This window comes from Vanellus vanellus, assembly GCF_965231255.1.
Source record: "Vanellus vanellus genome assembly, chromosome: Z".
NCBI classification, from domain to species: Eukaryota; Metazoa; Chordata; class Aves; order Charadriiformes; family Charadriidae; genus Vanellus; species Vanellus vanellus.
This window is the reverse complement of record NC_138908.1, coordinates 42,062,719-42,087,993: the sequence shown is the minus strand read 5'-3', so window position 1 is coordinate 42,087,993 and position 25,275 is coordinate 42,062,719. Positions and strand designations below refer to the sequence as shown.

The 25,275-nt window shown below is 38.9% G+C and overlaps 1 protein-coding gene across 1 annotated transcript; it reads right to left on the bottom strand.

The window, feature by feature from the left end:
• Window positions 1–1,037: 1,037 nt before the first annotated feature.
• On the bottom strand, window positions 1,038–22,516 carry SLC35D2 (solute carrier family 35 member D2). Its single transcript, XM_082497016.1, has 12 exons — window positions 22,327–22,516; window positions 19,907–19,940; window positions 18,517–18,603; window positions 15,654–15,721; window positions 13,563–13,634; window positions 11,568–11,636; window positions 10,432–10,534; window positions 8,969–9,061; window positions 6,512–6,579; window positions 5,679–5,757; window positions 3,767–3,849; window positions 1,038–3,151 (listed from the first exon to the last, which is right to left on the bottom strand). Exons 1-12 carry the CDS (start codon window positions 22,464–22,466, stop codon window positions 3,049–3,051), a joined length of 999 nt encoding a protein of 332 aa, XP_082353142.1. The 5' UTR covers window positions 22,467–22,516; the 3' UTR covers window positions 1,038–3,048.
• Window positions 22,517–25,275: the final 2,759 nt, after the last annotated feature.

The window sequence follows — 25,275 nt, the reverse complement described above, 5'->3', positions numbered from 1 at the left end:
CACTGTACTTTTTTACTCTTAATCTCATCCCATTACAGCTAGCCCTCTGCTAAGCAATCTCTACAAAATTAAGAGTATGAACAGATCAACATACAGTACAATATTTCTTTCCAATACAGTTACTGGTTTTAAGTTTCTTTGTATGTTCCCTTGTGACTACACCTTGCCACATGTAGAACTTAAAAAGTTTTAAAAATATTGGACTGACTTCTGAAAAACAAGTAGCTGTACCTAGCAGCACGTAACCACATGACACTTCTGTGAGGGAATGTGACTTTCAAAAGTCAATCCAGTATCTCTCAAAACTAGCCTACTTAACAATCCTTTCACATATGCATTCTGAAGACCAATGTTTTCTCTAACAATTTTTACCATTTTTTCTGAAAGAAAACAAAGCTTCACACAGCAAATAAGTCATCTAGTTTTACAACTGTTTTAGTATTTCATTAAGCTAATATGAGATCTGAAGGAAAGTAAGGTTAGGACTACCTACAGATCTATCCTAAGAGAAATCAGTTTTAAATTACTACTTCATTAACTGAAAGATACAGTTATTGAGGTTCTGAATCAAACAGCCATTTTATAGTTGCCTAAATTCTAAGGTAAGAGTTGTGCCTGGTTAAGCCCATATTCCCAGTGTGTCAACCAGCAAATTTACTGGAATCAGTATTATCTACACAGCTACAGAAGAAAGTAGTGACTAGCTAGTGACTTGCAAGCACCTGCAAGTTCTTCTAGACAATACCTACTTTTGCTTATTCCTAAATGTATATTTTAAATTATTCTGAGTAATATAGAGACTTTAGGAGTCAGGTCTGTATTTTATATGAGAAGCCTAAGTCTGAAGGACTTCAAAAACATCTAATGAACAATGAATTAAATAAAATCACTTCCACTACAGTATAGAATGAACTAATGAAACTACTTCAAGTACAGTATAGCAGTTGATCATACAGAAAGCAAATATTCGTGCTATCCATGTGTGCTTAAAAGCAATTTATGTGTCCATCCACGCAAAAAAACCCAAAAACTTGTTAAAACTATAATCTGTATCTCTTTATTTATAAAAGGTACAGCAAAATATTAATGATTTAAATGCATACAGTAGCCGTTCCCTTGTGGGAACTAGATCTTATTTAGCAGGTGCCATTATGTGTCCATTTGTATTGCAATCAAACGGCTCTCACAATCTTTTCATAATAAATGAAAACCTTCCAATGCCTTGTCCCACCACAGAGAGATGAGGTTCAATAATTAGCATTCTGGAGGTAGCGATGATCTGGAGAAACAGGAGTCCTATAAAAGAATACACTCAAAAATATCAAAGGCTTTTTAAGGGCAAAGGAAATCTTTAAAAACAGAAGCTCTCTCTCAAATATTTTCAGCAACCCCTCCTCTTCCCAGCTTTTCAATGGGTAGAAAATGAAAGTTACATCTCTTAGCCAGCTGTGAGAAACTGGATAGCCCAGACTTCTGTTTCCACTTTGACTGTGCCCTGAAATTCCATTTCTACTATCTGCAGTCTCTCATCTTCCTGCCATTCAATTCCACGCAGGCAGACGGCAGCCCGGTCATTCCATGAAGCTTCTGGTGGGAGCTACTCACATGTTTCTTAGATCTAATCCATTCTTGTCATTCACATGTTACACACAAAGTAATGCTCTACAGATTTAGCTGTATTTTAATTCAAGTAGGGAAAAAACCAAGTCATTAGATCACTCTGTTTCCATGTCATGGTCTTCTAAAATCTTGATCTGATTTTTTTAAAAAGTCTTGGCTCATGCTTGCAGGGAGTTGAAATCTTCAATGAGAGTAGTTATTCTGCTGCCCTACACTGCTGCAATGATTCTACAGTGTTTTCAAAGATTAATACTATATCCTCAGAGACAGGTGAGCATTACCAACTGTATTTGCAGAGAAGGAAAGAAAGATACAGAGCAGTGCCATTATTGTCCCAGATGATAACCCAAACGATCAGATTCCAGACTTTTTTTTTTTTAACCACTGGACCAGCCTTGCCCACTGCTGCAAACTCTTGAGCTTGTTATGATTCCTTATTCTGAATTTTAAGCACAAACTACTACCAGATAAGCTTTCACTGCAAGACACAACAAGACACTGATCCTTTCTCCTTGTTTAAACACAAATCAGCCTTCCATGTATCAATCAGTCTCCTCTCTTGTTGTTTGCATATACTAGGATCAGTTCTCTGCAGCATTAAAAGGTACTTACAGACAAAAAATCAGAGGAGGGAACCATGATATAAAAAGACGAATGTACCTAAACAAAAATATTTACCTTTGTTATTTCTCCTAATTACCTGTTTGTTACTGGCTCACACACAAAAAAATACTTTTAAATAAAAAAAATCTTCTCTCAATCTCTTTCTGTCCTTGATCCTCCAGCAAAGTTATGACGGTTCACTTACAGCAATAGTGACAATTGCAGCAGAACACCATGATGTTGTTCAGGATGAGGAAAAGATTGAGAGACAATGTCTACACAATGCATACCTCACACACTAAGCCATATCCTGAGTTCTTCAGTCAACACATACATAGGGAACAGTCTTGGGGTGTATCTCTTCTTTTCCCCATATATTCTGCAGTCACTTACACAAGAGCAAATGCATACGTGAAATCATTCTGAATCACTAGCATCTTTCATCTCTTCACTGATATCAAAGATAGTATATGGCATAAGGCAATGACGAATCAAGCCTCGTGATCTTTTGCCTCAGAGAGTACTGTCTGACACTGAAACAGAACAAACAGCACCAAAGTATAATTAAATGAAGAAATTTACAACTTGAGATTTGCTTATGGCATTCCTTCCTATAAATTAGCTCCTGGTGTAAAATAAACTTGTTCACATGTAAAAAACATGGTGTGCAAGAATATTTCTGAACCGATGAGTTGTGTGCACATCTGTGGCAATTGAGGTAGATTTTTTTTCTCCTTCCAAATATATTCCAGCATAGACTTATTTAAGCTCTCAGCAATGCTAAGAAACTTCTATCTTCGGTCTCTTTCAAGGCAGGCCTTTTGGCTAACTCTTTGACTCAGGAAGTGTGCTCTCTTCATCCCCAGGTTGTGCAGGCTTGCTGCTTCCTCTTAAGGTTAAAAATGAGTATCTCAGTCCTCCTGCCATACTAAAGAAAAAGAGAATGAACAGATATGTCAGAGATACCTATGTTGTATATACCATTTTATAGGTATGTGCCTTTACTTCAAAATGATTAAAGAATGCCGGCTAGCAGAAATTAGGAGTGCCTCAGAGCTATGTAAGCCATCTGAGAAATGAGCCCCAAGCAGACAAAGATCAATTACCCGTTGCTTCAGCAGAGTCATACAAAAAGATGTAATAGTTCATCCAAACACAAAAAAGTAACAACTCATAAGTCATAACTCATATTCAATGGGCACAATTCATTCAATCAGTGTTCTCACTTCCCGCACCACTTGGCTTTTACTTAGAAGCCTCACAGCTCAGAACTGCTGCTCATGAAAAAAGAATGAACTCAACTTCACATAGTAAAACTGCAGGCATGTTTCCATAGTTAAGATATTACCATAGTAACATTCAATATCTGAAAACAGACATGAAAAGACATAACTAATTGTAATGAACTTTACATCCTGAGGCAGTGTGTCCTCAGGCCAGTAGTTTCAAAACTGCATCACCCAGGTGGGCCAAATCAAACACAACATGAAACTCTATCTCACTGAGAAATCTTCAGCTTTAACAAATAAAAAGTTCCACTCACCAAATATTTAGCCCTATAAAGTTTAACATGGAGAATATGTAATCTCCACCAATCAACATTCCGATGTAAGCAATGGATATATTCTGAAAGGAAACAAAAGCTATGCATTTATCGAAGTCAGTTTTCATCTCCAAGAATATAAATGATATCAATTAATTTACTTGTCTAAGGAAATAGCTATACACTGTCGCTGGCCACTCTAAAATAAGTGTTTAAATTAGTCTCACAGCATGTCAGCGTTACAGATAATGTAATAGTAAAAGAGAATAAAAAAATCACTCTTTTCCAAATGCATGCAATGCATGGGGAGTGACTTTCTGGGGAACAAAAAAGAAAAAAGAAAAAAGAAGAAAATTAGCTGCTTGGTGCTAGGCAAAATGGAGCTATGGCCACCTTCTGAAAACGTACTTCGTTTTAATCTTTGGAAGGTTTATTTCAAATCCAATTTCTTAAAAGCAGGTTTTGGATTCTCAAGTATAATAATTATGCTTTAAAGTTACAATAAAAACTCTTTACTATTGCTTTAAAAGAGTAACCTCCTTACTTTGCCAACTAAATGGGCATTGAAAGCACTTGGCTCAAGTTCAAGGCAGGCACAGTTTACAGTTAAAGAGTCTACCTCTCACCCCGCCCCCGTCAAGTTTTGTGAAAATTGTCCCCTATAGACAGAAGGAAAGCTATAGAACTGTGTGATCATTTTACCAACACTTTGTTGGTTTCAAATGTTTTAGCAGTTAGCCTGGACAATGACATCATTTCTACCAATTTCTACTGGGGACTACGACATCAGAAAGTGCTTCTCAACTTTAAAGCTGTTCAAAATGTCTCAAAGACTGATTATTGCTCAGAAAATAGAAACAGTGTTGCTCTGTCTTAATGGTTCAATGCAGACATATAAAATTTAAAAGAACACTTTCAGCACTACAGAATGATAACTACTAGATTAATCTTGCCAGCTTTCAAAAAAAAAAACTGTAGAAAGAGAAGTACCATCTCCTTTTGCTGATTCTGCCATGCTGGAGGTATTGTTTTCCTCAGTCACCCATGAAAGGGAGCACCCTGAGGACTCTTATACCTGTGCCCCAGCTAATTTGGATTCTGATAGTTGTTTGATCCACAACTGCATAAGTCTTATCTTTTGCTAAAACTCTACCAGCTTACAGCTCCGTGCTTCTCTCCAAACTGGCCTACAAAAAGGTGCTTTTGCACTCAGTGAACTTCCCACTTCAGACATGCTGGCCTTATCAACACAAAGGAAGTTCCACTGGTTTTAAATTAAACTGAGTTCGAGAAAACAGACTGTAAGGACACCAAGTTTGGTTCTTAAGACAGGCATGTTTTGGTGTTGATCAAATTGACCAGAATTTTTACCAATCCAAATGAAAGCGTCCATTCAGCTAGAACACAAGTTCTCACAGAGACAGAAGCAGTTAACCATAAAGCAATGAACTCCCTACTAGAGCTTAGCCATTATTCTGTATCTATGAACGCCCTATTTATTAGCAGCAATGGAAACTAGTTCAGCCGAAAGTGGGTTAGTCTGTATCAGTTTGCAATGGATTTGCATCAGGCTACCTTGACTAACTCACAGTAACTTGAACAGAAGCAGGTGACAGTACCTGATGAAATATGGTTAAATGTACATCTTTTAATTCAAGTAGTTCAAGTTTCTCATTAGGAAAAATAAAAATAAATCAATACTCACATTGCTTTCTAAAGTATACCTAAGCTTCAATGGAAGAAAACAAGGTCACTTTGTTGTGTGGATCTCCAAAATGTATGGCACAAGCAGTGTCTCAGTATTAGCCCTCATTTCAAGTTTCCAGCTCCAAGTATAATCAGGATCACTGCTGAGTCAATGCTTTTCCCTGTCTATTTGAGCATTCTCATCTCCCTCTTCTCCATAACTCACCTTGATGGCACCAACTACTGTCGTTGTAAGCGCAGAATTGTAATGACTGCATAGGACAGTAGAATACATCAAGAGAAACCTAAATAAAGCAAAGGAGAAAATTTTACAAATTCCTTCCAGAAAGCTCAGAAGTTTAGCAACACTGAAACATTCAACATTTTCTGGATCAGTATTTTGCGCAGATCTTCAATCCCACCTGTTCCAAACCCTAAAAAAAGATTCTGTGGATCTGTATTTTAAGTTAATGTGCGTATACAGAGTACTCAAAAGACACATTAAAGTGTGCTGCTTGAGCTCTAGTGGAGTCATCCCTATTTTCTGTGCTTCTTAACGTCAGTATTTGAAGTTAGTTTGATCCCTAGGTTGGTAACATGTGAAAGAGCAGAACAGGATCCAACTCACTTTTTTATTCTTGCTTTGACTCTGTTGTTCTGAGAGGAACAAAGCATTGTTTCATTACTTTTGAGCCCCCCACATTTTTCCAGGTACTTTAAAGATCAAATGCACTGAAACAGTTCCTATATTAAAGGGCTTACATTCTATTAACTGCAAAGAAGTTAGATAACCAGAAGAGATGGCCAGCAGAGAGATCCGGAGTACAGAAAGTAAAAAGCTAAATGTCATGTTGTTGACCACTGTACTGTGAGGTCAACAACACAGGTAGTACTGAAACAGTTACACTATTAGAAATAATTAAAAGACAAGACAGAAGCCTGGGGAGAAATATATTTTCTTTGAGTTTTAACATAACTTATTACTAAGCCTTACATTTGAGATCTGCAATTTGAAACATTGTTATTAAAACGTCTTACTTGATTGCCCTGTGACCTTACCCCAAGAAGCAGGAAAGAATAAATTGAAAGACAAATAAAAAATTTGTCCAGTGCTGGAAATGTGTTGCCTATTAAAAAAAAAAAAAAGAGAGTGAGGATTATGTGCGATATAATCAACTGTTAACACATATAAAATGTAATTAATATGAAAATGTGCAAAATCACAAAATATATTTGAGTCATGTTGTAATTATTAAACATTTATATTACTACTGGAAACAGTCTAATGAATTTAACTTCAGGGACAAGTTGACAACACCCATGACACCTAGACACATTCTTGTAACACGTATAGCAGTATTGATATAAAACTGCACACTGGGAGCAATGAATATAAATACAATACAGAGAATTGATAGAGATACCAATACTGTGATTAATATTATATAATAAATAGCATTGATATGTGACAGATAGAAAAAGCAAATAAGTAAATACTGTCCTTGAAATCTACTTCATACCACAGATTCATTCATGAACAGCTTTCAAGGTCTGAGCCTGCATTTTTGAGCTCAAAAGTAGATTATATAAGCATTACTAAGGTCTCTCATCAATGAAGGTCAATGGAAAGGCTAAATCATCACTTTGAAGCCTGCTTCTTAGTGATGTGCAGCAAACAAACACACAGTGCCACACAACAATCACTAAGAAACATGTCACAGATTCTTCTCCATCTCTAGTAACTCAAGGGTATGCCTCATTTTAATATGGTTAGTTTTAAAGTCACCTGTATCAGCACAAAATTCAGCAAAGGCCAAAGACATCCCTGAGAAACGGGATAAAGGGTGTTAGTCCATGTTGAGCTGTGGCTAGCTGAGCCTCTGCCACATGAGGTAATAGATTAGATGGATCTTGGGCAGCTCTGCCCTGCTAGGATTGTTTTGGCATGCACCAACAAACTGCAAATTATTACAGAGACACATTCTGGGGCTTCCTTTCTCTTTCATTACATCATGCTTTCCTGTCCTCTTAGTTAGCCAGCTGATGAAGGAGAAGTGAATAGCTGGGACACTCACAAACTGCAGTCTCTACAAGATGTGGTAGCTACTGTTCCAGAACTAGCTAGAGAAGCAGAAGCAATCTTCCTGTCACATAGACATGGTACCGATATTGTGACTGGCAAAAGATACATGCTATGTATTGTCTGTGATGGATCAAGGCAAAAAAGCTCTGCTAGGGTAAAAGCAAGCCGGCTCCTTTGGCCTGAAAATCTGCTAAATATAGTTGTTATCTACAATAATTTGTTGACTTTTCATAAGTATTTTTCCATTTTCTGTCTTTTTTCTGTGATTCAATTCCTGTGCATCACATTGACACCAGTTATCCACACCATTTAATGGGACTTTTAATATTAAATGACCGAGCCAATGCATATGCACAATAGGGCCCTATGCATTTCTCTGATATTCATTTATTCTTTTCAGGTAATTGAGCATTAAATTTTTTGCGTCAAATCAACATGTGGGCACAACACATTCTTTATCTTTCCCACAGGATAAACCTAGCAACGAAGTAAACTTCCTGGTCCAGTTCTCTCTGTCTGCTGGGAAAGCAGTTGAAACCTTACAGCCATACAAACTTGGCCCCCATTACATCTGCCAAGAAGGGCATCAGCTGCATTTTCCTAAACTGGCAGGTGGTCATGCTGAACTGACGTCACAGGAAGAGATTTCACAATCAGAGCAGATATAAATCCATCATTTTCAGGACATTGCATTTTTTCCATTTAAAGCAGGCTTTTAAGAACACAATGACAAAATCGTGTAAGTCCAAGGCACAACAACATTCAACAAAGGACACTGGAATGATTTATGACACCCCCAAGTGCTCTGTAACAATTTTCAGTGGCAAATCTCAAACATTTCCAAAAAGGAATACGAGTGTCTAGACTCCTCTTGCTGGTAAGAAAAAGGCAACTCAGCAAGTCTGTGAGGGAGCCAGAAAAACACAAGCCTCCTGGACATACTGCCTATGGTATTATACCGTATTATGATTATCTACAGAGTCATGCTGTCGTTCTATGAGAATGTATAACGTAGGTTACTAAACTAGACTGAGACTAAACAGGAATCTATTCTATGCATTAGAATGAGAAGAGGACTGGAAATAGTCTTTTCAGTATTTGCAATCTCATTTTAGAGCATGTGGCAAATCACACAGTGCAGCTGGATTGCCAACCAATTGCTCTAGCTGAGAGTCCCCAGTCATACATTAGTTCTTAAACAAAGATTCATATAAAGGCTATCGCACAAACTTAGCTTCTCCTTAGAATGCATAATTACAAGTTCTTACCTGTGACGGGCAAGTCCAAGCCATGTATTTCCAATACTAGTCACTAACACGGAGACTGGACTACCTCTTTAAAAATAAACAAACAAAAAACCCCACCCACCCCCCAACTGAAGAAACTGAACACAACACCGTTACCAGTCTGATATATGCAATATTGCTCCTTACCTGCTGAAAGTCTCCAGTAGAAAAGCTAATAATAACTGTTGGAACCACCATGAAACAAGCATTATAGAAAAGGACACCATATTTTCCCAACTCCTGTGAAAAATGAAACATGCTGTTTAGAATTACAAGCCATTTGGGAGTAAAATACTAAATATAGTTCCAGCAATCCTTCTGACATTATTGTCAATGAGCAGACAAAACATAGTATATTTCAATTCAAAATACAAGCTTGTGATTGTTGGATTTAGTCCTTAGTACTAGGCTGAGTTTCCACTTCAGTCACTTTGTACGCTCAGCTACACCTTGAACAGTTTCTATACAACACCAGCTAGTCAGAAACTTCCCAAGGCACTGGTCCAGAACTGCTTTGTGTCAGACTCCACATTAAGACTCTGCCTGGCCAAGGGATTACCCATTCCATCTACTGCAAATCAACCACGAAAGCATATGGCAGGGTGGATCCCAGGGGACAGCATAACAGGAAAATTAATGAAGTCTGACTCCTAGATGGAGCATCTCTAATCACTGGTAACTGATCTCACTTAAAGCAACTCGAGGGATGCCATATATCCTGTTGGTTAACTTGCTTGACACACAGGTAGAAGACTAAGGGAATGAAAAAGCAGCCTTCCCTTCCTCCAGATTCAGCCATGCTACTTAGCAAATCTCTCCAGCTTACCTCTTGCTTTAAATGAAATACTGTATTTTGCAGAAAACTGTGAGGCCGTTAAGTGCTGCTCATAAAGAAAAATAGAGTCTGAATCCGATGTGACTCCTAAGATTATTAAAAGATATGTATTTCCACTGTACAGACTGAACCACAAAGCAGTGACAAAACCTCTATCCAAGAGGATAGAGACTCCAAGACTGCTCTTTGCTATGGCTTGGTATGTTTTTATGGAACTGTATTGGAGAGCAGCCTGCTCAATGTTTATGTAAAGTATAACGTATAATGGTGTCACCTAATTCTTTGGCATATCCGCATTTGGTGTAGACTTGCTTTGAGATAGCCAAAAAAGATATCAGTTTTTGTGGGTATGTTCCTACTCACAAGTTTATTTTACATAAACCTCTCTTAAAGTGTGTTTCTAGTCAAAAAGTCATCTTCCTTAGATATACATATCAAGTTTACAGGTAAACAATTTGCTTTTGGTTTAGATTTATTTTATTTTTCTAGCCAAAAGCAATGTTTTAAAGCCACTACAAACTCTGCCTAAAAGCCTTAGGAGAAAATAAAATACACTGTTTATCTAAGCCTGGCCTGAGATACTAATAATAAGTTTCTCCTAGGCTGTTCTGTATTAAGGATCCATATATGTCATCTGAATTATGAAAGCAAATTAAACTATTTATTAGTTCATAACTGTATATTCATAAAGTCATATAATAAGTAACCCACTGTTACCATACTGTAATAATGTTAACCTTTACCAGTTACCAGTTTAGCCAGTTTAACCAGTTACCTTTGGATCAATTTTCTGCTTTGTGTAAACTCCATTTGCTGCTGTGAAGATATCATTTAGCAATACAAACGTGTAGCCCTCCAGATTAAAAGACAGATCAGACCTGGGAAAGAAATATTACATTGTAAATAAGCAAAGAGTATACAATGCATTGCATTGCCTAGAAAAATACCATAAATGAGGAAATGCAAATCCTGAGAACTTCAGCAAGTCACAGATTTTGCTTTAAGCCTTCTTTGTAAATCAAAGTACTTTACATTTCTCCAGTCACAGGACCATCACAAATGAGTCATCAGAAAGTTCACAGTACTCAGTGCGGAAGCGGCAGGAAATGTTCAGTTTTCATTCTGTGAAAAATTCCATCTGCCTCAAGCCTGACAACCTGTCCAATTATTACTGAGTATACTTATCTATTTCTTTTAACACAAAAAGTAGCTGGGGAATAAAGTCTGACTACTTGTTTTTTACAGTCAGACCAGACATATTGTCATTTTTTCTGTTTTGACTAGTTACCTCATGGATACAGGGTAATTCATTTAATAGGACATGGTTCTATCCAAGTCATATCACATGGAAATTATTTACCTTTGTGCATAGCAAAGCCAAGAAACAAAAAATAACATTACATTTCCAGTTAAGTAAAGGAATATTCAAACAGAAAGAAAACAGAGGAGACTAGAATATGAGTGCTTTGTGAACTTAATCTCACATTTGAACTTGTTCAAATGATTAAAGAAAACAGACATTGCCTAGCTCAAAACAATATTTGACAACTAAAAAATCAGTCTTTATATCCAGGACAACAATACATTTTTTCTAAGATTATTAAAATACACTGATACTATGAAATAAAAGCAGCATTTCTCACACAGCTTTAGCTTGCTTCATTTATGATCCTGCAAACATGGAAAACCTGGGCGGGGGGCTGGAGGAGAAGAAGCACACAAATATTTCCAGCTGGAGTTAAATTTTTCCCTTTGTATTCCTGCACCTCCCAATGATGTCAGTAGAGAGATTGTCCAAACCAACTTAATCCAGAGCAACTGATCTCAATTTGGGTTTACTTGGCACTTAACAAATCCTCCTGTGGTCCTTTCTCTCATAACATGACTTCGTATAACAAATGAAAACCTTACCCAGCTGCTATGAAAGCCCCAAGAATGATGGCAAATACGCTGACTATAATACTCAGTGGGTGTCGTTTCCTGTAGACAAAAATTAGACAGTTCACATTTTCATTATTTGAACAGGAGATTAAACGGCTTTCTGCCTGAAAAGTTTCAAAGCAATTAGTAATGACAGAACATTTAACAGGAGGGCACAGTCTTGATAACCTTACAGAAGCAATGTGATTGACCATGTGCCACGCTACCAGACCTTGGCCCCGAGAACAGAGATTGAAAAAGCATTGTAAGCAATCTGCTACTAGATAACTTTAAAAGTAAAGATTAAAGGTTTAAAGTGACAGTGCTGGAACAAACTGTAATTTACTGTGTATTGGTATTCATGATGGACGTATTTTAGTGTCCTCCAGTAATCCAATAAATGAAAATCATTACACATCTCTGATGTAGTTTTTCATCTCACCTTTCTTGGGAAAGATCCTGTACAGCCCACTATCCGGGTTATTCTTCAAATAGATACTTATTTTGAAGTCAAACTGAAACCTTGTACTTGTAGGGGAAAGCACAGAAGCTTATAATATTCTTCACTATATCTACATCAGCACTGTCACAAAGTAAGGAAAAGCATACCATAAAACTATTCCGCTTCTTACACCTGTATTTATTTAGAAATGTCTTGAGTACTTATTTTTGCATCATACTGCAATGTGCCTTACAGACATTCCCCTAGTCATTCTCTCAGGTCAGTCCCCAGCTCTGAACTGGCTTGGCAGAAAAGATCCATCAAAACAAAATGTACAATGCTCTTGGAGAAAACCTGTGTGTCAAAGGAGCATAACTGTGGATCACTGTCCCAACAACAAAGCTGTATGCAGTCTCTAGATATATTAGGCTTTGATCATAATGACTCTCAACAGTAACAACCCTTGACTGCTTTTCAAATCCTGAGGTAAACCAGCATAGACTATCTAAAGTCCTTTCATTTTCAGCCCTGAAGAAATACACTGTGGCAGTCTGTACGAATACAGCGTCCTGCTCTTACGCTTCCCTTAGGTTAGGACGTTGCTTGCATTCATACATAACATTGCTGTAGTCCAGCTGAGAACTGATGACAACCTCACTGACTCACATTTTCCTCACTTGTTTGTGGGAGTCCTCCAGCCAACAAGGGAAGACAGCAAGTTCTGCTTTCCCTGTGAGAACTTAAAACTAGAAAAGAATCCTGGAGCATCCTCAAAATATGAATCACATTGATCAACTGCTGCTTCAGCCAAAAGAAGAGGACAGTCTACTTGGAAGCTTTTTGAAAAGCTTTTCCCCTGACCATCACTCTCATGTTGCCTGGGTTCAGCTTCAGCAAGCTGTTTTTCCCATTTTGACCTCACCTTAACCAAGCACAAGCCATCTGGATAGAACTATGACAGTGAAAAAGTATGATGTATTTATATTCATGTTCTTCCAAGTCAGTACAAGCTGCAATAGCATACACTTCTTCATTTCTCATTAAGAACAATGGAGCTATCTATAATTAAGGAGTTTTCTGATCTAACAGCACATTGGTAGATACCATTGTCCTTCGTTAAACTGGTAAGTTTTTAGACTTGACCCAGGAAGCTACTTTACATAAGCAGACTGCCATACTATCATCACTGTTTTGAGACATAAGAATCTGTCTGTTTGAAGCAGTTTGCAGCTTAGGGGCCTCCAAGATGAGACACAAACCATAACCGCCAAAAGTGTCTGAGTTGTGCTCTCCTTACCTGATTCCTGTGCAACCATCAAGAGAATGAGGTGTGTAAATGAGAGCAAGCTGAATTTTTTTTCCCTGTATTCACTAAAATGCATATATCTGTCTTCAAAAAAAGCTACTTAAAACCACTTCTTTGCTTTCCTCTATTTGTCAGTGAAAACCACTCATTCAATATTCTGATGAGACACCACAAGTAACCCATTTGATATGATCTAAAATAAAGGTATCTTAAATGAAAAAAAAAAAAAAAGGATCACCCAAGTATGATGATTTCCAGCAGTAAAGTAAGTGGAATGGTAAACTTCCTGAGCACTGTAAACATCGGCAAACTGTCAAAAAAAATAAAAATCCAAGCATAGGGTCAGATTAACAGCATTTTAATGTTCTAATTCTTATCTAATTTTACTAACCAGAGGATGAAACCATTAGTCCAGCAATAAGCAACCAAAACAAATTCCCAGCACCTTAGCACATTAAAAAAATGTCAGTCTGACACTAGATGTAGATTAGATAATCAAATCATTGAAAAATAACCAGATTTGTCAGTTTGTAAAACAATGCGACTGGCTACCTTTTAAAAGGTCCCTCTGCATCAGTGAAATGGAATATAAAAGCTATCTTCTACCTGGCATAGCCCCTAAGAAATAATTCTTTCTGTAGAAATCATGGGTGGGGTAAGTAAAAATTATTTCTATTGTAAACTTAGAGGACACTCAATAAACCTGTCTCTGAAAACACATAAGAGAAATAAAATACAAAGCAAACATGATTAGTAAACAAGCTGTACTTTCAAAAAAGTAAAATAAATCTACAAGAAAAAAAAATCAGAGAAAGTACAAGAAATATGAAAGGTGCAACTACCAAACAAACAGCTACTTTCGAACAACATATTGTTCTACACAAAGTAAAGCAGTTGGAAACCTTTTTGATTAATTTGAGAAAACACTTGCATCTGACAGCATGGCCATATGGATCAATTAATCCTCTGTTTAAGATAACTATTAGCAACTGCATTAATAAATGATACAAGTCTTAACAGAGTTTAATAACTTCAAACAAGGCATTTTGAAGTTATGCATAGGATCAATTACACCTTACAGACAGCCCAAACAAGGTGGAAAAATCCATAATGTAAACAAATGTCACATAATGTAACAAAATGCAATGTAACAAAATGTTAATAGTAGAAACACTGCAGCCATTCTTACTTTCTGTTATACAAATTAGTTATGAATAGTAAATCTAAAAGGGGTATGTCAGCCACAAGAGGAGGAGATGGTGCACTTACATTTAAAACAACCTACTAAACTTTTCATTTTAAAATTACAGTTAGGGAAATGGGAAAGAAGAACCCATGAATCAAACTTTTATAGAATTGAAACTACTTTCATGTTCACATTGGCTGAAGTGCTACTAGGCGACAGTACTGCCAGAAGTCGGCCTGAACAGTCCCTTCAGTTGAACAACTTTTGAATGCATACAACAGAGTTGTAGAATCCAGCATCTAATGTTGTTAGTCAGAGAAAGTTAATTCTATAAATAAGAAGAAACATAAACAAATTAAAAGTAAAACATGTTCTCTCCAGCTTCGGCCTCAAAAAAATTCTTCGTTTTGGTTTAGCTTACTACTAAATCCTCGAGAGCCTGTTACAACATACAAGAAACCACCGCAATGGTAGTGTTGTATCCCTGTGAAGCCATCATGCTTCTGCACTCCTCTTCCACAGAAAATTGGTCATTCAATCTATTACAGCAGCTGCTCTACGTAACTTACACCTTTTTAGCACTGGTATGGAAGTAATTCTCATGGACCTGTGCTTAGGGCCATACAGAAAGAAGCCTGTGAGCCCTACAGCAATCTCCTCACAACCTCCTCTTGGTGCTCAGCAGGGCTATGCCACCACCATCATCCCACTATGCAGCAGTTTTTCTAACTCTTGGTGATTCCTAAATAACCTGCACCAATGTCATGGTATAAATCTTTCCCTTATTTTTCTTCCCTCAAAAACATCTTTCTTACAGCTTTCAAACTCTCTGGTTAGGACACACAGGAAAAGCTGGATGCTTGGGTGTGAGGGGAAAGTGAAAGCACTTTCATTGTCACAGAGGAGCATTGTGACCTTCTGTCAGTACAGGCCCAGCTAAGCCCTCTTTAAAAGAAGCATACAACTTGTAAACAGATCAAATGTTTGGGTAAGAATTTCATAATAGTATCAGGGGTTTAGACAGACAGACGTCATATGCATTTAGGTCCCTACATAATGCTCTTCTTTAGTGATTATTTTTTACCCCCACAGAAGAAAAGGGTAAAATCCAAAGAGTTTACTTATAACTTCCATTTACTGTACCTGAGTTTGCTGGTACTTGATAATCCACTTATGTGGTTTCCAACATAAATCAGAGGCAGAGGAAACAACTGTGACAAAATTAAAAGCACAACTCAGATTATTATGTTTTGAAGCACTGCTGAGAAACTTTACTTGATAGAATTTGATACCTCTAGTATCAGATGCACTTTTAGCATCTTTTAGCAAGGAAAAGGGTTTTTTCAAGGAAAAAAAAGAAGTCACTGTGCTGCGAACTGATTTGCAGCTCTCCTTCATGAGACCATTCATGACCACAGATTCACTGATTTCATTAGAAAAGTCAGAATCTGCCTCTAAAGGGACTCAGACTTCGTTTAGAGTAAATGTTACTCAGTTTTATCTTCATTACTATAATCCTCAGATTAATACCCGTTCTAACATTTAAATTTTAGGTATAAAGTCACATTAGTAACAGTAGCTAAATAAGCAAGAGAACAGGTGGAATAAAAGAACAAATAAACTGTAAGTATGGTGTGCTTCTCTAGGTGGTACTCCACATGCATTAGTATGCCTGGAAGATACACCGTTTTATATCCACTCAACAAATTATGCTATGTGAGATACTAGAAAGGAAAGGTAAGTATTTAGGGGTAAATTAAACTTTACCTTTTTCTGTTTCTAGCATAATGAGACTGACTTACACAGAAACATGTGGGCCCTAACACAATAAAGAGGAACAATAACAGAACTTCAGAGCCTTAAGAAAATGTACAAGAAGTCATGGATCCCTACACAATATTCAGTCTCAGCTCAAAGCTGTTAATTTCCCCACTACAGAAAAGTTGCAGAAGATTAAAACCAATCAAAGTAATCAGTAGGTACAAAGGTGATGGGTATATCTAATTCTATTTACTATCAGTCAAGTGGAGCTGAAATGGCAGAAAGACAAAACAGATCCTCCCTAACACGTGTAACAGCTGTTGTTGCTGTGCCTATACCTGCTTTTAGGAGACTGTGTGTGTTGGAGGCTGTGTTCTCTCAAAGCATTGTGTGCTGGAAAAGCATACAGAGGAGTGGGCTGCATTTTATCTACATTAAAAATTCTGCATTTCTTTTACAGCAAAGAGGATATAGGAGAAAATTGCAGTAGAAGTCAACTTTTAAGTGAAAGTAACAGTAAAAGTAAACAGGACTATAAACAGGAGTGTAAGTAACAACAAATATTCTGCCTGTCAACATTAAGTTTGCAAAAATTTTGTAATGCACTATCTCTTCTACATATTTTTATTTAGAAAAATTTATTTTATTTAATTCTTAGGATGACATTAGGGCTGACATTACATTCTCTTTCCTCTGGACTTTGTACATTGTAAAGACAAAATTACAACATCCAGCACACCACCACAGATCATTTACTTAAAAAGGGTCAAGAATTCCAAAGCTTTGTCATGAAATAAGCACTTCACCACTTTAAAACTCTAGCTGAAAGCACTGAGGACATAAACCAGTCCAGAAGTGAAAAGCGATGATAATCTTAGTGTCAACGAAAACAAAAGTTGTCAAAAGGATAAAGAGTCAGTCAAAGGGTGCTTTAAAATGTAAAAAAATCAACAATGAGTAATCCAGCTGATCCACTGTGACAGTCAAATCCAGCACTACAAACAAGTACTGGATGCTGCAGTACTGACTGCTCCCATCATACCCAGGAAAGTCTTCCAAAGGACAAATATTATTAGGATAAAGAAAATGGGTGCTGTATTTTTTCAATGCCTTTGTACTGATGTTAAAGCGAAGACAACAGCAGAGAGGGAGAGCAGTGGGACTGGAGAAGGTGGAGGGAAGAAACTTCTCGAGGTCTCAACAAGTTGTTTATACGGGGAACTCAAAACTACTCACTGGGAAACTTTCTTTCGTATTTTGGAAAAAAATAAGTATTGTCCATTTTACAGTCAATGCTATCCATATTCTCACAAGATTTTTACATGCAGAAATGCTAATGAATTTAACATGCATTAAGAATAAACAGCATTCACCAATGGCTGTGAGATGTTTATAGTAAACCTCACACTGACAGTAAGACAAGATTCTACAGTGTAGATGTTGACCAGAAAAGCTATGATATCTGAGCCCTGCAGCAGAGCTGGGAGCTAACTCTCTGTATCTCTGAGCAAACACTGACCAATACCTTGCAACAAGACATAAATATACAGGCTTACACATCAAAATAAAGGTCAAGCAACATTGCAGATGGATGCAAAAATCTACAAGGATCATTGCAGTTCCCAATCTGAAGTAATAAAAGATCCTCTCATGTTTTCTCTGTCCTGCCTCTTTAGACATACACACTTAAAGGTGTGAACGATGCAGCTAGCCCCCACCTATGGTGTTTTTAGCGAGGATTATTGTAGCTCCTCCTATGGAATATAAATCTTACCTTTGGAGTCAACTGTTGGTTGGGTTTTAGGTCTATCACATATTCTTTGACTATTGTTTTATCACAAGCCCCATTCAAATTTCCAAGCAGCCTTTCTCCCTTCATGCAGTGATCAAAATTCTTTCTTAAACACAGATCTCCCATTGATCCCCCAGGGACCTATGTACATCCAGAAAAATACTTGAGGAATCTGAAAGAGTTCATCCAGCTGTATGAAGGCACAGCACCCTTTCCCATGTACTGCCTAACAAAATGGCATCAGATTTCTCTGCAAACAAAAGGCCAGAATATTGCAGTGAAATTAAAATGATCAAATCCAGTATCAAATGAAACAAAAATACAAATAATCACATTTGACAAACAAATGCAAATTTTTTTCTGTTCTTCTTTTGTACCTTATGTCCATAAGAAAGAATGACGCTATAAGAGGTAACATTTTCTTATTAGTATCAGGACCTATGTAATCCTTACCTTCACAGGTATACTTTTGTCAAAATCGGGGAAGTGAACAATCTTATTTAGTTTTGACACATACAATATAAGTATAGTGGCTGCCATCTAAACAAAAAGAAAAAACAAAAAGTCAAAAGACTTTTAAGAGCAAAATTGTAACGTATGAATGAAAGAACTGCTTCAAAGACAAAATCTTTATACGCATTTGACAAATGATAGGTATCACTTATTTCTTTCAAAGAATAACACAGCACACAAATAATAAACTGGAATAACTTCATTCTTAGCAATTTCGCCAGCTATTTATTTAAAAGAACAATATAGACATATGCTTTATGAGCTTGAGAAAATTAGCAGCACCCTGTTGCTGCTAATGCATGCTGAGAAGGAGCTGAGAAAATAAAACAGGACACGATCCCAGAATAATCATGCTCTTTCCACTCAGAGCATTGTTTAGTCTGTGGAATCACTCCTACAGCTTTTTTTGCAATGTGAGAGGGGGATTGTGCATTGACAACATGATGACAAAATAATAAAGGTAAGGACAGAAAGAAGAAGAATATCTGAGCAACCACATGCCGTAAAAGTTATTACTGGCCCCAGGGAGGGGAAAAAAAAAAAGTTAAAATTGTCCTTAAACAAAAATACAATAATTGACTATCTAGAGGATGAGGTGGAGTCGTGTTCTGCAGACTAAAGCATTACACCATATTATATACACTTTACAAAATGTTCAGGGATATCTTGGAAGGATCAGTCAACAAAAAAATGAAATGTCACTGAGTCTTAGGTTCTGCAAAGAAATAAAGCCATATCAGTGCCCTTAACATGAATTATTGCCACATTTTCTAGTCTTTGGCTTCCACTGAAACATAATGTGTGGTTCCTTGAGCAACCTGGATGTGTGAAACTCTTTACCCCTCTCACACAGCCAAGTTTTTACAAGACATTTTACTCTTCAGCACCAAACAGCAGAGATGTCAGACTTGCAATACACTGTTTTCACCTCCTCCTCACTAACTCTTAGCCTGTAAACTTCGCAGAAAGCAAATCCTCTCTTTTAAATGTATTCAGCTAAACAACCTTTGCTTCAAGGCTCCATCTTTCCCAGCCATCCCCTTGCAGAGTCACACGTTCTTCTTTATGGACCACGTACTGAACTCTACAAAGGGAAATAAATAGCAATTCCAGTTCTTTGAATGACTCTTCCCAAGCAGTATTTTGACTTTAGCTGAAACTTCCTTGATTTCACTAAAACAAATCACTCCTCCTTACTGTGTATCTAATCCAGAAGACAAGCAGTGCAGTGTAACAGAGATTTTCCCCTGCTAAAATATACCTCTATGGCAACATTAGTTTAACTTACAAAATAATGAGTATATTTAGTATGCTTTACTTGTGAACATACCTGTCCAATTCCAAGAAACATTGGTGACGGGAAGCTGAAAAGCATAAACAGATATTTAATACTGAGGAAAGAAAAAAATAAAGAAGGAAAATAAACAAAAAGTTTAATTTAGTACCAAAGCCAACAACTGGACATGTGGATGACTGGCCTGTCTTTCAGAAGAGCTCAGGAATTGCTATGCTTATTGGAGTCCTAATATTTTATTTCTACAGCAAAACATAAGTTGCATCCAAATAATATAGCATATGCACAGCTGATCAATTCTAAATTGCTAATTGTTTGGGGCATATTTGTAAGTGAACGTAACACACTTGGAGAACTCTAACAATGCATAATTTTTTGAGTGGCCTCACATATACAGTACACATCCTGAGATGGTATAGTAAGTTAAATCTCTTGCACTTGCCCTTACTTAGAAGCTTATCATCCCAGCCCAAACTCTCTACTCATATTTTTTCGTGAAAAGAAAGTACCCAGGTAAATGTGTAGAAACATCTATTGTCTGCAAAAACAGCTATATTCCTACCACACCCCTTCAGTTAGCTTTAGCTGAAAGCATGGATACTTGAACATTAAGAAAGCAGAAACTTTAGCAGGACACATTAAGAGCCTGAGCACCTCCATTTTTCCCCCTAAAACTACATCAGGTTGAAAACAATAAAGATGTGGCAGTAACTGCTAATTCTCTGTATGCATAATGAAGTACAAGCAAAGAAGTTATTTACAATGGATGGCCAGAAGCAGCAGCATCTGGAGCCTCTCTGCTGAAAAGCTTTAAGTGTCAAGGAGCTCCCTCAACATGACAGCTCCTCTTGCGTCCAGGAGTCTTGCAGCATTTTGCTGGACTGCACTGTCAGGGATGGTCACATGCAAACCTGCATCCAGGGAGTCTAAATAACACCCATTTCATTCTCTGTGCACATCTGCAGGAACAAATGTCTAAGGCAGGTCCATGTTCTAAACAAGCTTTGTAATTTTCCTTTTATAAAGGCTCCTTAAGGCTGTGGTTATTTATCACAGAAGCCACCTGGAACTGCTACTTGGTCTGCTGTGAAATGTACACCTCAAATGGGCATCACTGGGACGTCAACATAGTATCAGCAAAAGAAACACTCTGAACAACAGCAGGAAGGCCATAAGGACACTGGATTCATAACATAGACAGAGGATTAGAAGCAGCCAGTAGTAAAACAGATTCTGCCAAACACAGGTATTAGGGGAGGGGAAAAAAAAAAAAAGAAAAAAAAAAAAAGAGCAGAAGAAACAGGACTTCATTTTATAATCATGTGGCATCTAAACTGCGTTTTGGTTTGTACTTACAGCTACACCTTATAAATATGGAGACTTCACTGATCTGCACTACACAGACTTCTCCAGACATTTTTGATTTGCAGAGCCCTAAATATTCCCAGCAATGCTGTAAACTCTTTATACAAAATTTAGGCTTACTGATGGGCGCACTATTCTTGATTATCTTTCATGGATGTGCTAGACGTATGCCAGGGGCTTACAGGGAGCTGCAGATTGTACAATATAAACCACCCTAAAACAAAAGCTCAACTTGTCTCATGTATCATTTCTGGGAGATGTTACATACAGCTGTTATGTGTTCAAACAGCACTGAATGTAAGAAAATAACAGCAAGTTTTGCTTTTAACTTTTTTCCTTTTTTTGTTGTTTTTTTTCCTTTTCTGTTTTTAGTTCATAATGAGCTAAAACACAGCAAAGCCAGAGCAAACCTTTTAGGTACAGAATACTAAGAGTGAGAAGATCACAGCTACAGGACGACGATGCTGTATGGGATGCCCCACCACCTCAGGGACGCAGTTTTTCAGTGTTTTTACCGTTAAGAGATCTTCTGAGGTCCGCGTTCTGTTTGTGGCTACCTCTGAAAAGCAGAGTGCTCGCAGAAAGGTAACGAGATTGTTCGGCAGGTACAAGGTCGGGGAAAGGCTGTTACCCTGAAGGGTCTGGGCTGCTGCCACCAGTTGAACGCCAGCCTCGGCGCTGGCAATAACCAAAGGCCTTCGAGGGGAAAGACTGACACGCTTCAAAAACCCGCCTGCCGAAGGCGCTGCCGTCGGGCGGTGCTGCAGCAGCGGTACCACACCGGCCATAAACGGCAGCTGGAACGGGAGAAACCCACCCCAGCCTCGGCACGCTCCCCGACATCTCCGGTGCCTGTGCCGCTGCGCCAAACCGACTGACTGCCCTGGGACCCCCGAGCTGCACGAACGCCCCTGGGTTACGCTAAGGGTAATGAAAACGTTTTCCCCGGCAGGACGGGGCGGTGCGGCCCGGCCCGGCCTCGGGAGCCAGGCGCTACCTGCTCTCGCCGGGAGAAGAGCGGCACCGCCGCCAGCCCGCGGGGAGGCCGGGCCGAGACAGGCTCCGCCGCGGCCTGTACCGCCGTCCCTCACCTGTAGGCGCTGAGCAGGGCCTTGTTGACCAGCACGATGAGGAAGGAGCACGTCCCGTAGAAGAGGGCTGAGAGCACCCTGGGCAGCGCTGAGGGCGCGGCGGCGCTCGCCGCCTCCCCCGCGGCCTGCCCGGCCCTCATGGCGGCGAGGAGCGACGGCGGTGGGCAGGGTCCCACCACGGGCTGCAGGAGCGCGGCCGGCCGGGCCGCCGCCGCCCCTCCTCTCTTCCTCGGCCCAGCCCTGCCCCGACCGACGGCGGCGGGGCGGGGCGCGGAGCGGATCCGGGGGCCGGGGCTCCCGCCGGCGGGGTCCCGTAGCCGCGCCGGGGCTCCTCGCCGTTGCGGGAGCGCTGCCGCCTGGCCTGGCTTGGCTCCCACCGGCCGCAGCCGGGGGATGCCCGGCAGCGCCGGCCCACCGCCGCTCTTCGGGGCCCGGCCGAAAGGGGAAAAGTCCAGCGCGGGGATGGCCACGGCAAGCAGGGCCGCTGCCGAGGCTCAGCCTCCTCCCCTCTGCCGCCGTCCGGCACCGGCCTGCGTTGTTTTTAAACGTCTCACGGGAAGGGAGTTGGGCATGGCGGAGCGCTCGCCCTCAGGGGAAGGAGAGGTTGAAACCACCCGAGGGCTGGCGGGCGGTCGGCCCCGGCCTGCAGCCCGCCCCGGCGCAGCATGGCCGCCGCAGGCCCGGGCCTCCTCCCCACAGCACACCGGGGCTGGACTTGGCTTCAAAGGAGCTCTCGCAAGTCTGTCAAACTGTTAAAAAAAAAAAAAAAAAAAAAAAAAAAAAAAAAGAAACTACCTTTACAAAAATTCACCTTGAGTGGTTAACTTGTGTCAAATTTCAACAGATGGGGAGAATAAACACCTGCATGCTCTGCCACAAGGCAGGCTGATGGGATTATGGAAGCCAGGAAGAGCCCAAATATTAATTGCCAAACAGCACACAGTAAACTTGAGAATTAAACCAAGTTTTTATTCAAAGCATCTATTAAAATGACAGCGTATCCACTCTTCAGCTGTTAAGTCATGCCAAACTACAACTTAATCTTTCAAAGCACTGAACACTTCAAGATCTCTTGTATGTAATCACTGCTTAGTAAAACAAAACCAGTCTTCCACACCTCAGTATTTTACTTGGTATTTTACCCAAAATTTGCCATGACATAAAACTGCTTCAGCTGTCTGAATTTTGTCTACAGGCAAGTACAATTCAGTGTATTTGTCATACTTGAAGAAATATTCTGTGACTTGCCCAAAGCATTACAGCTGACTGGGAAAAAAAAAAAAAAATGGGGGGAGGGGGAATCAATGCTAATGAAGGATTGTGACTCCAGCCTGCAACTGGCTGGTGATTACAGAGTCTTGTGCCCTTGTGAAATACTACTCAGGAGCAACTGTGATTTATGACTCAAAAGTACAACAGATACACGCTCAGGGCTTGTTTTGGGATCAGACTATTTGCATGCAGCCAACTGAAGTCAAAAGCATGTAATTTACTTGACAAACTCCAAACTTACACACACAAATTACCAGTTTTACATAGGCTGAGAAGCCTAGAATGACTACAGTGCTTCATATTTTTAAGCCTCAAAGACTTAGAAACAAACGAGCCTGATGTCAGCTAAGTTTAGGAACTGAAAGCCAAAGTTAAACCGTATCACTGGTGCAAAGTTATTTACATTCAATGAAAGTCTTTTTTTTTTTTTTAACTATTCGATTACTCTACTTAAGTGCATCAATACGTGACTTAAAAAAAACCACAACATGTTATCAATGATCAGAGAACAGAATCCAACACTTGCAGTTTCTGGTGTAAAATTACGTTACTTTTCTGGAACAGCTGTACGCATCTGGTCAGTCTGTATCAAGTGATTGATAAAATTATTTCTTCTTCTTTAAGCAAGAGGGAAAGTGGCTTCCCTTCTCATCTGAATTTCCTGACCTTCAATGAGAGGAAGGAGTTAAAGCAAGCAGGTCAGTAAATACAACCTATTAATATCCCCTAATGCAGTAGCTTAATGAAAAAAAAAAAAAAAAAAAAAAAAAAAAGTAAACCACACAACCAAAAATCCAATCTGAAACCAAAGTCTCGTTAGCATATTAGGAATCTCTGGTTGCCTTCAAAACAAAATACGGAAAAAGATCACCATGAGACAATGCTATTTGAAAGTATACAACATTCACGAAGTGACAAGACATCCTGCTAAACATTTTATATCATCATCTGAGTACTAGGCAGCATTCTGTAACTTCGTTTATTTGGGAAATACATGAAATCACACTCAGCACACTTGTAACTATCTTTGGAAGCCTATTTCCTAGTTGTATAATGAATACTTTTCTGCAGTGTTTAATTGATAGCTGTGCTACTGTTAGTGAACACAAAATTGGCGTGTTATCCTGAAGTAAAGCAATAAGGTGGCTTTATGCACAGAAAGTACGGAGGCTTCTATTTGCTAATAATCATATAAAAGCAATACTTTAAAACTTAGTGTTTGCTAATAGGAGATCTAGAATAGTTTACTACAAATCCACACCACCCTGTAAATACCCCCTTTATTAACAAAATCAAGTGCCAAATCACTACAGGGTCCAAAAATATCTGGAAAAAAAAATATTATCAATTGTTTACCTTTGTCTAGACTTTGCAAGACTAATCATTTTCAGATAAATCCAACAATGTGCAAAAGTTCCTAACATCACATGTTAGGAATAACAAGTGCTACTAAGAGATTCTGCTGAAATCAAATCAGAAAACAAAACAGCAAAGTCAAGCCTCATACCTCGAGCAGTCACAGTGAAGATCCTGAACGATCTTACAGTTTCCTGCATGAAGCAGTTTCTTCCCCTCTACAAGTTGTGACAACTAAGTTTTGCCTTCTGCCTCAGTGATACTAGGTAAAGATATACTGACATTAGGAAAAAGACAGTTTCATTGCTGCTTAACAATATC